The sequence below is a fragment of the Leptodactylus fuscus genome, chromosome 3 (assembly GCF_031893055.1).
Source record: "Leptodactylus fuscus isolate aLepFus1 chromosome 3, aLepFus1.hap2, whole genome shotgun sequence".
NCBI classification, from domain to species: Eukaryota; Metazoa; Chordata; class Amphibia; order Anura; family Leptodactylidae; genus Leptodactylus; species Leptodactylus fuscus.
In genome coordinates, this window is record NC_134267.1 from 184,110,989 (window position 1) to 184,125,380 (window position 14,392).

At 41.3% G+C, this 14,392-nt stretch overlaps 2 protein-coding genes across 3 annotated transcripts in view; one reads left to right on the forward strand and one right to left on the reverse strand.

Annotated features, from left to right (window-relative positions):
• LOC142196914 (protein spinster homolog 1-like) overlaps positions 1-9,142 on the reverse strand; it is a 28,405-nt gene extending 19,263 nt beyond the window's left edge. Inside the window, exons 1-11 of the mRNA XM_075266894.1 lie at positions 8,756-9,142; positions 8,489-8,554; positions 8,049-8,185; positions 7,763-7,914; positions 7,606-7,675; positions 7,282-7,427; positions 7,040-7,192; positions 6,688-6,877; positions 6,458-6,523; positions 6,149-6,247; positions 4,855-5,026 (exon numbers count right to left, since the gene is read on the reverse strand). Of these exons, the coding sequence (XP_075122995.1) occupies positions 4,855-5,026; positions 6,149-6,247; positions 6,458-6,523; positions 6,688-6,877; positions 7,040-7,192; positions 7,282-7,427; positions 7,606-7,675; positions 7,763-7,914; positions 8,049-8,185; positions 8,489-8,554; positions 8,756-9,029 (1,525 nt within the window). The 5' untranslated portion in view covers positions 9,030-9,142. The remainder of the gene's footprint in view (positions 1-4,854; positions 5,027-6,148; positions 6,248-6,457; positions 6,524-6,687; positions 6,878-7,039; positions 7,193-7,281; positions 7,428-7,605; positions 7,676-7,762; positions 7,915-8,048; positions 8,186-8,488; positions 8,555-8,755) is intronic.
• Positions 1-14,392, forward strand: part of CLSTN2 (calsyntenin 2) — a 722,481-nt gene that overhangs the window by 477,656 nt on the left and 230,433 nt on the right. The gene's annotated exons all lie outside the window — the stretch shown is intronic.

Below are 14,392 nucleotides of genomic sequence, written 5' to 3' on the forward strand. Positions count from 1 at the left end.
TGCCTGTCATCTGAAGTGAAATTAATGGATCACCCCCATCTACACGCCTTTTGAAGTACGATTTAATCAATGTGTGCATTAACGGATTAATTAATTTTTTGCAATAATTGACAGGCCCTGATTTAGCTGTCATTACAGCTTTCACTTCTACGATATGAAACAGAAGTGTTCATTATGGGCCAGAGGCATGGAGGTTTTTTTTTTTAATAACATATACTACACAAAGTTTTAATGTACAAAATCTAGTCTTATTGTACATTTCTCATCCTCAGCTAGAAACACTCCGGGATTAGCCTAATTGAGAGTCCAGAAGTCTTTGCATCACTAAGATATTCACATAGTGTAAAGAACAAGGTCATGACCTTCAGGTCGTCAATTTTCTGTCCTCTCATTATAATAGAGGATGTAAAATTTATACAGGTAAATTGGTGCCTAAAACTACGAGTTGTAGTTAAACTAACATATTGGATGGCTCTTACAATGGCATGACTGTGGTGTTGCTCACACTCGTCCATAATATGTAGCTGCCGGTTTCTAAGTATGCACACTGTTCTTTTGGAAGATTATGCAAAGATGTGTATTGAAAAATATACTTGCAATACACATTTCTTAATAGGGAAAATGAAGCAGCAGTTCCATGGCAACACAGAGTTGCCTATATTGCAATTTCAATGTATCTCTCTGTAGGAAAAAAAGTTGTAAAGAACCCACATAAGGTCACTTATATTTTACTCTTGCAAGAAAACATGTAAGCCGGGTCCCCATGTTGCTAATATGCAGTGTTTTGGTCGTGGCAGAAACGCCCCTGGAAAAAATGCGTTAGGGTGCATTCACACTACTGATATGCTGCCTGATTCTGAACATTAAAACACGTTCAGAATCAGCGCGTATAAAGCAGTTCCCATTCATTTCAATGGGAGCCGGCATACGAGCGCTCCCCATTAAAATGAATGGGCTGCTTTTTTTCACTACGAGCGCTCCCATTGAAGTGAATGGGAAGTGCTCGTGTGTACGGCTTGGCATGAGCAGAGCTAGCCGTACACGCGAGCACTTCCCATTCACTTCAATGGGAGCGCTCGTAGTGAAAAAGCAGCCCATTCATTTCAATGGGGAGCGCTCGTATGCCGGCTCCCATTGAAATGAATGGGATCTGCTTTATACGCGCTGATTCTGAACGTGTTTTAATGTTCAGAATCAGGCAGCGTATCAGTAGTGTGAATGCACTCTAATTCAGTACCTGCAAAGTGATTGGGATTCTGGTTATTTCCATCTACACATTGCAAGATTAAATCTGCAGTGGAAAAAATTGAGTTCAAAATCACTTGAAAATTATACCTACGGAAACACTGGCGTATTATGCTTAGGTATAGCAGGGACAGAAAGTCGGCAGAGGGAAAACTGCAAACTTTCTGTGAAAAACACTGCAGAAAAAAATTTGCTCCATGGTCTTTTCTGTGGTGTTTTTTTTTCTTCAGCTTGCCATTTTTGATATTGTACACGATTCTCCTAGTTAGGATAGACCTGTCGCGCTGTCTTTTCCAAGATTACTACATTATGAATATCTAGTAAATAAGTTCTGTTGCACTTACTATAGGTGCAAATGTGGCAAATATTTTCTACAAAATCTGTGGCAAACTTTCATTAAAAAGTCATTGTTGGGTCGGCATACATGCAGATTTTAACCCTTTCACTCCCATAGGTAATCGGATAATTTGCACCTCTGGTAGCCTGAGCAATTTCACAGTTTTGAGATGGACAAAATCTAAATTGCAATGTTAAAAATTATACTAACCCCCTATTCCTCTATATTTTTTGAAAGTAGGTACCTGCAGCATTGTCAAAATGCCACTTGGTACTGAATATGGACAAGCACCATTATCCAATTTTGATTTAAAAAAAAATGTTTTATAAAAATTATATTAGTTTCTAAAAGTGGAAACCTAACAAAAATGTATATGCACTACAACTCCTAAAATAAGAATTCAACATGTGCAGAGTTCATTCACATCGGTAAGGCCTACATATGCATGCACATATCACCAGAACTGGAAGGAACAAAAATCTGCTTTGAAGCAGGAAATGTAAAAAAAAAAAAAAAAAAAAAAAGTATAATCCTATAAAATATAGGGATTGCACAGCCTGAAAAGCAAGTGCACCCCTAAACCCTATATATTTATTGATAGTACACAAAGATTACATGTGTCAATGGGTTATCAATAGACATGTCCACCTTCCTGTAAATTTGTGATCATGTCCTTTGAGCTGCATAGTAAACACTGTCATAAGAAAATTATACAAATGCTGTTTCTTTCCACCTTATTTTGATTTTTTTACAAGATATCCAGAACATTGTGTGGGATATTAAATGGTATAAGTATGAAGTAGAATTTGTCCAGCAAAACATTAGCCCTCATACAGCTCTGTGAACAAAATAATTTGGCTTAAAGAAAGAAAAAAGTTGAATATAAAAATGCAAAAGTGAAAAAAAAAGTGGTGCAAAGGTGTTAAATTTGATTCAATATATGTTCTACTTGCCCATTATTTAGAGAATGACGATGTGCTAGGTACAGTTGGCTTAATCATTCCAAATTTACTTAATTTTTACTAAAAAAAAAATCATGTTACCATGTTTCTCTGAAAGTAAGACAGGGTCTTATATATATATATATATATATATATATATATATATATATATATATATATATATATATTTTTACGAAAAAAGGGCTAGGGTTTATTTTTGAGGTAGGTCTTATTTTTCAGGCACAGAAACAAATTGGAATCTATTTTTTTTTTTTTTTTTTGCTCCAGACGTGTTCTGTAAAATGGTTAGGGTTAGTAACCCTAATTTACATTCACATTTGATGTTGCTGGGTCAGTGGGTCTTAAACTTACTAGCACTCTCTCTTTCTAAAGGTTTGTGTGGCAGTGGCCCTGTACCCTCTCTATCTCCTCTCCTTTATGCTAAAAGGGATGTGCTATAGTGGAGTGGCTGCATCTGTGGGAGTGAGCAGGAGTGGCACCTGACATCTGGTCATTTAGATAATGAAGCCCACAGCATAGTAGCGGCCCTGGCGGGGGGCCCTGGAAGATGGCATTCAGAAGGCAAGATGCAGTACTTGGGAATGGGTGAACAGATTTTGCCCTGCCATGGCAGGAGGTTTCAGGGCACTTGTCCTGGAAGGTTGGGAGCTACAGTGAGTTTAGTCTCTTTCTCTATGACATCAATGACATAACCTAGCGCTGGAGGCACTGACTGTAATAACTAGGGCTTATTTTTGGAGTAGGGCTTATATTTCATGTCTACTTTAAAAAATCCTGCAAAATCAAGCTAGGGTTTAGTTTCGGGATATGGCATACTTTTGGAGAAAATATGCCACTAATACAAAGCTCTTCTGGAACTCACGTGACCCTCCTTACATGCTCTCACTCTAAATCCATGGGAATGAATATAGACTTGGCCCCTTTTGCAACTTAAACAGCTTCCACTTTTCTAGGAAAGCTATCTATTCTGCAAAATGTTTTACTATTGCTATAAAGGTCTATGAAGAATTATAAAGAGTTTCTGATGCAATGCTATTTTATTCACTGACGTCTATATTAACTTCACTCAAGGTGAGCACTCAAGGTGGGGAAGTATGTTGTCAGATACCCTGAATAAAATGTAAGTCTTATCACTGTTTTATGGTATTTTCTAGTTACCGTAATGAAGTCTGCCTTCAAATGTTAGTACACGGCTTGGACTGTAGTAAACTGGCCTGAGATGTGTGGACTATAAGGCTAAGGTCCCACAGGGCATCCCGCACCTTCATAGCGCTGTGGGAAAAACCGTAGCAGCGAGGCATCGGAGTTTTCCTCCACAGACTTTCTGTTACAATTATACCTATAGGGAAACCACCGGCGTTTGCATAGGTATAATTGAAATGCTGCGATTTCCAAAACTGCACCAGTTTTGGAAATTGCGGCATGTTTACACTGCGGTTTTTACCCAAAGTGGCCATGGGGTTCACTAGAGTCCCATCCACTTTGCCATTATTGTAAAACACTGTGAAATCGAAGCATTTCTGTCACATGGAGCCCCGGACTAAGACTCAAAGACCACACCTTAAGCCTCTAGCGTTACACCTGTTCACAGTTTGTGTGGCATTACACCTCAGCCCCATTCCAATTAATGAAAGTGACCTGCTGTCCCACATCCCTTCCTATAGACAGGTGTGGTGCCATTTCTAAAAGAAAGCAGCCAGGTTATTGTAATCCAGGAAAACCCTTATAATAAATTGTCTATTCATCCTTTGATCTATTAAGTTCTGTAAAGAGTTATAGAGAGACTCAGGGACACTAATATTTTTTTTTGACTGACTGACTTCTTTATTAACGTCAGTCAAGATTTTTGTGGGAGGAAACCGGAGTACCCGGAGAAAACCCACGCAAGCACGGGGAGAACATACAAACTTACTGCAGGTGTTGCCCTTGGATGGATTCTCACCCACCCAGGACTCCAGCTCTGCAAGCAAGCAGTAAGCACTGAGCCACCGTGCTTGCCCATGTCGCAGATCAAATCCTCATATGGTGGCCTTCATGTCTTGCAGGAGAGTTTTCACCTCTAGTGGCAGTCATGATGGTGGAGCTAGTCTAAGGGATGAAGAGAAGAGGATTAACATTATCACAGAGGCAGTGTGTTATTCATAGCAGAAGTGAGCCATGCAAATCTTGCAAGACACAGACTGTTCTGCAGATATTACAAAGACGCTGGATTTCACATTTGTGACTATAGAACCAATGATAATCCAAGGCAGGGCTCTACTGTAATTCTGCAGGAGAATTTAGAGGACAATGGTGATATTCTGTACTCACCTTCAGACTCCGTTTCTGCCTCCTTGCGGTCCCTCTCAATAAAGTGGGCGTTGGCCAAAAAGAAGGCTCCTCCAATAGCTTCCATAAATGCGCATGTCAGGAGGGCGTATTTCAGGCTGCGGTACCTTGATAGAGTTGTTTCTGCCGCTGCTCCATGGATTAGGTCAGATATCTGAGGATGAGAGGTGATACATACTTGATTAATAATACATGTATAGTTAGTAAAGAGCAAAAATACAAAAAAGAAAAATGGTTGGAAAACAACAGTAACCGCTATGTGCTTGTTAGGAACTCTGGTGGCCAGACAAACATGTGGTAGCAGAAGCGCTGCACCGTATATAGAGGAGGAGCTTCCATCCTACAGACTATGAGCAGCCCCAGTATTACACAATGGCTGGAGCTGGAGACGTGCGGCATCTACATGGAGCAGATAATCTAATACAGTAGTTCTTAATCTTGTTTGAGGTACCGAGCCCACCAGTTTCATATGCACATTCACCAAACCCTTCTATAGTGATAAATCAAATATGATACAATCTCATTGATTGTAAGCCATTGCGAGCAGGGCCTTCAGACCCATTGTGTGAAATGACTTTTCTTGTAATGTATCTTTCTGTCTGTATTTTAACCCTACTAATTGTACAGCGCTGCAGAATATGTTGGCGCTATATAAATAAAATGTATTATTATTATTATTATTTCCAAATTCAAGACATATGTATATGTTTTTTTTACTGCTACACAAAATGAACGGTGCACACGGCCTAGGGTTCGATCGAACCCTGGTTAAGAACCATTGATCTAATATATAACACCAGAAGGTTTTGTCTTTGGTATTCTACTGTCAGACTTGCAAGTTACAACTAGTTTGTTTCAATATAATTTCTATGTGTGTATATTCTGTGTGGGTGTTGTATGTGGGCTGTACAGATGCTGTGTGTATACTGTTGTTTCAATGCTGTACATGTACTATATGTGTACTTTGTGAGTGCTCACTGTAAACATGGAGGGAGGTAGAAAAACTCAGCTTTAGGATAAGGCGCACATTACAGAAACACAAAGCCAGGAGTGGATTGAGCAAAAGTACAAAGTACAATTACTTCCTATATATTTCCAATTCCTTTCATTGCCAGTCTTGGCTTTGGCAAAAAAAAAAAAAAAAAAAGCAGCAAAATCTGCAATAAAAATAGCTGCATTTCTGCATTCCTGGGCCTCATACTTACACAGAGAACCAGTGAGGTAAAAGTGATGTGTATATACAACATTCAGGAAATAATATGTAACAACTACTTACAAATCCAATGAGGTAGGGGCTCCCGACATCGCCCAGCAAGTGGGCCACAGTAACTTGCACAGCCCCTGCTGTAGCTCTTCTTGTAGGAGGAACCACTGACTGAAATAAAAGAATATTGTGAGTAGGCCGAAGGGAATCATTGAAACCAAAACAAGAGCCATTGTAGAAAGTGACCGCATAGTATAATGACAAAATATTAAAAACATAAAAAGTAAACCTCCCAATCTACCAGGAAGGAGCATCTGATGGGTAACGGAGGGAAGACAGAAGAACGGCTAAAATATCATTTCATGGCTTGTTAGAACTCACCAGGAGGATTTCTGCCACAAGGGCCCAGTTGAATGTGAGGAATGTCTCTCCAATGAATATGAAGACCTGCAGAAGTGAAACATTTGGGGAATTAATATAGGCCACAATACAAGTGCTGGAACGTGTAAGTACAAAACTACACCTGTCCACAGCCAGTATACTGTACAAAGGAATACACAGATCCAGAATCCAATAAGTGGATGACAACAATCTATACCTCAGGTACTTACATAAGTGGCCACAAGACTAATGTCTGCCAGAACCAGGGCCAAGAACAGGAAAGGGGCGGAGCATAGCAGGCCACACGCACAGACCAACGGGTCTGCACGGGGATTGTTTTTTCTATATTTTTTGCTGATCTCCACCCCTGCTAGAACTCCCAGGATGCCGGAGATGACTGTAAGCACGCCAAATATCAGACTGCAAAGAAAAGTGTTTATAAAGGTTAGTAAAGAAGATTCAAGAAATTGCAAGACAACCTTGTTTAATAAGGCGCAGTATGATGAAAGCTTCATCTAATGTATCTTCAAGGAAGACACTAAACAGAAGTCATTCCACAGCGCCGGAAGAAGAACTGCATACCTGTCATTATAGGTGCACGTTCCAGTCTGACAAGGCTCCTTCTCTAGTAAGAGGCTTCGTGCACGTGTCAAAAAAGAAGGAGCCCAGAGACCTATGGCGCCGGCTACAAACGCTACAGTCGCACATCCGAGAGTGGAAAACAAGAAACTCCGACTGTAGAGAGGGAAAAAAAGAAGGATTTAATAATCATAAAAAACACAAGGAGGATCGCTGCCGACATCCACTACACAGAAAACACCTACTTTTTGAATAGTTTCTTCACATCCGAAATCCAGTTATTGGAGCTGACGGATTTGTTTTTGTTCTTCCCGTCTGCGGCTCCTCTTGGCGGTTCTTTCACAAAGATAAGTAGTAGCAGGACAGCAATGACGCCCAGACCAGGGGTAACCTGCGTGGTGGAGGAAGAAGACATCGTATGTTACATAGATAGATAGATAGATAGATAGATAGATAGATAGATAGATAGATAGATAGATAGATAGATATGGGATATACATAGTGGGATCATCACAAAGTGGAAGTAACCAGAGACAAGTTTAGGAAATAGATTATAGTCTTTTACTTACCCGGAAGGCCCAGTGCCAGTCACCACCTGCTGCACTGACTACTTTGGAGCCGATAATGTATCCAAGGCCACTGTAAGAGAAATGAAGTCGTTATAATTTCTAGATCGTCTGGTCATAAGTTCTCCACAAAGTCTGTATATTTACACAGGATACTCACCAGCCTACAGGTATAGTCAGGTAGAAAATTGAAAACATGCGACTACGCTGGTCTGCCACAAAGAGGTCAGCAATAACGGAGGGGGCAACGGTGGAGAAACTTGCCTCTCCGACCCCTACCAATGCTCTCATTGCCAGGAGGAGCAGGAAATACTGTAAAAAATGAAAATTAAAATGGGACAGAAAAAGAATTTAGTAAATTTTTGTGAATTTTTTTTTTTTTTTTGTCTGCATGGCAAGTATATCTTGTCATAGAGAGATATAGTAGCTGAGATTTATATCTTTACCTGATTGGGAACGAATGAGATGCTCAGGGTCATAATGGACCAGAATAAGGTTCCTGCGCACATTATGTATTTCCTATTCCAGCGGTCGCCCATGTAGCCAAAGACCGGACCAAACAGCATATAGCTGGCGATGAATACTAAAGGGGAGAGAAGGAGAAGAAGTGTCAGGACAATGTGTCAGCGGAACAAGTTATTGCTTAAGGACATTGTTACTACATTAACTCCTGTATTTAATCCCTCCTGTCCAGATAACAAGAAAGATTTTCAGGCAGCCATTTTCTGAACTACACCAATAGGGATCCATATTCACATTCTTATTCTTCTGTGATGTCATAAGAATTCCGTGAATAGATTGACCGACAACTCTGGAATATTGGTTTAGTCCTGACAATGGCGGTTTCCAAGGGATATACAGAATATGATTCTATGGTAAAATATACCTGTATGTAACAAGCCGGATACACTGTCGCTCATATTGAAGGCTTTTTGAAGGTCCGGTAGCACCCCTGTCACATGGAAAGAGAGAGGACAATCATTATACACTATGACTGATCTGTGCTAATAGGTGGGCACAGTAAACAGGCACAAAGATCATTACATTTGGTAAGAATCCCAGGCCAGGGGTGACCTATTCTAGACACCACATTGCTATGGGCCTGATAAATCTCACCACCAGAAGTAATACCGTTTACCCCTCCCCCACATACCTGAGGCGCTGAAGCGTTCAATGTAATGAATAAGGCTTACGAAGGACATAATCGCTACGGTGATGACGGAGCGCATGTAGGAGACTCCAGTCAGCGCATGAGTGTCCTGCGGTTCAGAGCAATAGCCTTTTTCTTCATCCATTTGAGGTGAATGAGTGCCAATTTGTTTTTCCTCATCCACATTCTCCATCAGTAATGGAGTTGTTGGTTCGCCATCATGGAGAGATGCCATATTTACAGGCCTGAGTCTATAAATACTAGAGAGACACAACATGGAAAAAGATTAGACGACATTTCATTCCTATTAATCTAGTTTATTTCACATAATGCAGATTCTGATAGTCCAGAGCAGAACCACGACATAACCTGGGCTATCGGAAAATCAGAAGGCGTTGCTTTATGTTACAGTTTTTGATGGAGCTGTCTTCCCAAAGGATTCCTGAAGCTACCAGGTCCTATGAATTTCACTACCTTATGATATATTTGTACCTATGCCATTATTCATATCATGGCCCTGAGCTGCAGGAGATGACCACACAGCAGCGCTCAGAAATCTGTGGCCATTCAGTCAATATTAGGGTCCTTTCACATGGAGTAAACGCGCGCTCATTTTGCCAAAATACACGTGTAAAAGAATACACGTGTAAAAATAAGACTCCCGTTGACTTCAATGACATTTTTTACATGTGTAAAAAAAACACATGAAAAAACACATTGCGTTTTTTGGCACATTTTTTTACACGTGTAAAAAATGTCTTTGAAGTTAATAGGAGTCTTATTTTTACACATGTATTTTGCCAAAATGAGCGCGCGTTTACTCTGTGTGAATGGACCCTAAGACTACTGGTTCCAGTATCCCCACCCCAGCTAGATACCCTAAAACTTTTAGTTGTTCAGCATTTGGACCCCCCCCCCAATCCCATCACTGTCTTCTGATCACTGAGATGTATCAATAGTATAGGTTGAAACTTACCGTGTTCTCCAGTAAAGGGCGTTCGAATTCTCGCGCGTGTAGCTTTCTAGCAGAGTTTTGCAACACAACTAGCATTCACGATACACAAGAGAAAAGAGAATGTGGTCAGGTCCTTCTCCTGTTTTACAGGCAGGAGCTGATTGTGACATCATCAGCGTGTCATTCTGGGTTCTAAGCAGTTGTGATGTCATCATTTTTTTTTTTTTTAATCAATTCTTTATTTATAACAGAGCAGTTACAGAATACAGTGACAATTCTTAATAGGCTAGTTCTATGGAACCATTGCATAATGATGTCATAGCTCCACTTGTGTAACCTGTCTCTCCATTAGAAGTGGCCTTAAGAAGAAAAAAAGTCCAAATTAAAATGATACATTGGCACATATTCATAAATATATACATTAGAAACAGTGAACCCCTTGGTGATCCTGTAATCTAGTGCTTACATCTCTGTGATCACAGGGCACATCCGTGGAGATTGATATAATCAACACCTATATAACCATTTCACCCATGTGAAGCCATGACAGAGTTCAAGCGGATGGTTTTAATTCAGTGGGTTGAACAAAATGATTGCATAAACATGTGAGGCACTAAGCCCTATAGATAAACACAATCTCTTCATTTCAGGGATTCAAAAGTAATTGGACAAATTAAATAATTGCAAAAAAATGCTAATTTCTAATACTTGGTGGAAAACCCTTTGTTGGCAATGACTATCTGAAGTCCTGAACTCACGGACATCACCAGACACTGCCGTGTTTCCTTCTTTTTAATGTTCTGCCAGGCCTTTACTGCAGCGGTTTTCAGTTGCTGTTTGAGTTGAGAACAGGCGACTGACTTGGTCATTCAAGAATATTTCACTTCTTTGCTTTAATAAACTCCTGGGTTGCTTTGGCTTTATGTTTTGGATCATTGTCCATCTGTATTATCAAACGCTGACCAATCAATTCAGCTGGATTTGGGCACATAGTGTGTCTCTGAATATCTCAGAGTTCATCCGGCTGCTTCTATCCTGTGTCACATCATCAATAAACACTAGTGACCTAGTGCCACTGGCGGCCATGTATACCCAAGCCATCACACCGCCTCTGCCATGTTTAACAGATGATGTGGAATGCTTTGGATTATGAACTGTACCACACTGTCTCCATACTTTTTTTCTTTCCATCATTCTAGTAGAGATTGAATTTGGTTTCATCTGTCCAGAGGATGTTCTTCCAGATCTGTGCTGGCTTTTTTAGGGTCCATTCACATTGGAGCCTGGATCGTATACGCCACGTTATTTTGCGGCTGTGATTTTGCGGCCACAAAATCACGGCCGCAAAATAGCATCGGGTATACGATCCAGGCTCCTATTCAAATCAATGGGAGCTTTTACGGCGCTCAAAATCTCACACGCCGTATATGTGCCAGGTCACGCGGCATGTTACTCTGTGTGAATGGACCCTTAGATATCTTTTTAGTACAGTCCAATCTAGCCTTCTTATTCTTGAGGCTTATGAGTGGCTTATACCATGCAGTGAACTCCCTGTATTTCATGCAGTCTTCTCTTTATGGTAGATTTGGATATTAATATTCCTACATCTTGGAGAGTGTTGTTTTTTGGTAGGCTGTTGTGAAGGGGTTTCTCCTCACCGTGGAAATTATTCTGCGATCATCCATCATTGTTATCTTCTGCGGACGTTCAGGTCTTTTGCATTGATGAGTTCACCAGAGCTTTCTTTCTTTGTCAGGATATACCAAACTTTAGATTTTGCCACTCCTAATATTGTAGCAAATCTCAGATGGGTTTCCTCTGTTTTTGCAGCTTAAGGATGACTCCTTTAACCGCAGGTTTTCTTCACAGCAAAATCTTCCAAATGCAAGCACCACATCTCACACCAACTCCAGGTGTTTTATCTGCTTAATTGAGAATGACATAATGGAGGAATTGCCCACAAGTGCCCACTTTTGGTCCCTTTAAAAACAGAGTGGCACATGATAAGAAACTGAAACTCCTAAACCCTTCAACTAGGAATGGCGGGGCCCCGTGGCGTACTTTTGACATGCCCTTCCCCCCCCCCCCGACCGACACCGGTGTCGAAGACCTCGACCGACCCCCTCCTACGCATTTCTGCGCGTTCTATTATGCTTCATAGTGGCCCCTCCACACAGTATTATGCCCCTTAGTGGCCCCTGCACACAGTATTATCCACCATAGTGGCCCCTGCACACAGTATTATCCCCCATAGGGCCCCTGCACACAGTATTATGCCCCATAGTGGCCCCTTAACACAGTATTATGCCCCATAGTGGCCCCTTAACACAGTATTATCCCCCATAGTGGCCCCTGCACACAGTATTATGCCCCATAGTGGCCCCTGCACACAGTATTATCCCCCATAGTGGCCCCTGCACACAGTATTATCCCCCATAGTGGCCCCTGCACACAGTATTATCCCCCATAGTGGCCCCTGCACACAGTATTATCCCCCATAGTGGCCCCTGCACACAGTATTATGCCCCATAGTGGCCCCTTAACACAGTATTATCCCCCATAGTGGCCCCTGCACACAGTATTATGCCCCATAGTGGCCCCTGCACACAGTATTATCCCCCATAGTGGCCCCTTAACACAGTATTATCCCCCATAGTGGCCCCTGCACACAGTATTATGCCCCATAGTGGCCCCTGCACACAGTATTATCCCCCATAGTGGCCCCTGCACACAGTATTATCCCCCATAGTGGCCCCTGCACACAATATTGTCCCCCATAGTGGCCCCTGCACACAGTATTATCCCCCATAGTGTCCCGTGCACACAGTATTATCCCCCATAGTGGACACCCATAAACAATTATTATACTCTGGGGTCTTTTCAGACCCCAGAGTATAATAATAGGAGACCCAGGGGGGAGAAAAACATAAAAAAGTACTGTTACTTACCTGTCTCCGGCTCCTACGCGGTCTTCACTGCCTTTCCTCTGCCATTCTTGTTTAATGACGTCTGACGTCACATAACCCGAGACGCAGGCCGGGTTCATGTGACGTCAGAGACGTCAGAAAGGACGTCAGGCAGGATCATGGAGAGGTAAGTAACATGTTTTTCATGTTCCCTTACCTCTCCCGGTCTGCCAATCATTATACTCGGGGGTCTGCAAAGACCCCCGAGTATAATGATAGCAGCAGTAGCGGCTGTCACCGGGCCCCTAATGTCCCAGGCCCTGTAGCAGCCGCCTCCGCTGCTATAGCGGTAGTTACGCCACTGCCCTTCATCTAATTTTAATGTAGATACCTCCAAATAAAAGCTGAAAGTCGGGATTGAGCACAGAGGGGTGAACGTGTTCAAGTGGGGCCCCAACTTACATACACTGATATTATCGCTATACGTTGACTGTATCGCAGTAGATACAGGTATGGATAGACAAATCATGTATTAATAAAGGGTACTTCCAGGGATAGAACATGATTTAGATAACATATAGTGCAACTGTTATACATCAACAGGTAGCAATGGAGATATATAGCAAACTTTCTGCCCCTGTTTATAACCTCAAGGATATGGCACCATTTATACTGCGAACAGAACAAAAATTAATGAAGACATCTAAAAACTTCATAATAATGTGAATTGTAAAAAGATTGATCTTGTTCCCTACCCTGACTTTATAATGTAACTGAACTCTTATGAGAAACTCAAAAAGTAAGTAAAATAGATTAGAATTGACCAAAAAGAGATGAAGAAGAGTAAAAAGAAAGCTGGTCTGTAATTTAAGAACCGATTGGCAGCCAGGCATAGAAAATGTATACTAAAAAATGTTGCCAGGGAAATGTATTTCAGTATACGGCATATAGAGAAATTCATGAAGGAAAATGCTGTAGTACAAACTATGTAAATTATGTATCTTTAATCTTCCAGTCCTTTAATAAAACTCTTCTGGCTGCCTTGAATTTTGCAATAATACATGAAAACATATTTTCAGAGAGTATTTCATTACTTTGATGAATCTAATATGTGTCCTCGTATGCTCTGCCTAGTCACTTGTCACTCTGCTGGAAAAGTGCATCATGCTGGATGAAAAACACCAGCCATTACAGTATGGGGAAGTTAGTCAGGGGTTTTATAGACCGTTATATGGTTTACTGGACCAGTGACATAAGCTATGCTTTTTGCTGAAGCCACAGAGACATTTTGAGTATGGATAAATGCTATTTGGCCCATGTAGTTTATCCAGAGATCAGATATAATTTAAAGTACCGGTATAAATTACAAAAGTGAGCAAAACTTAATTATATCTCCCAGACATCATATTACAGTTTGCAGAATTAGTCTACAAAATGAATTACATGATATTGCCAATAGTCGGTGTAGCCATATTTATCTTGTACTGATCCTGAATGCCAGATTTTAGTATAGTGCATTGGTAAGATCCGGTGCTCTTCTGTGATGTCATGGACTCAGCTCTGAGGCCTGTGATTGGGCTTCAGCCATGGCCTGGGCATGTCCATGTGACCTCTGGTGGTCCTCAGCTGTGACGCCTAAACTGATGACGTTACAGGATAGCACCAGACGTCACCAGGAGAGCGCCGGATGCCACAAGGAGGCCCAAAGAGCTAACGGGAGATGAGTTTGAAGAGTCTCCAAAGTATAATAATATTACTTTTCACTTTGACATAACTTCG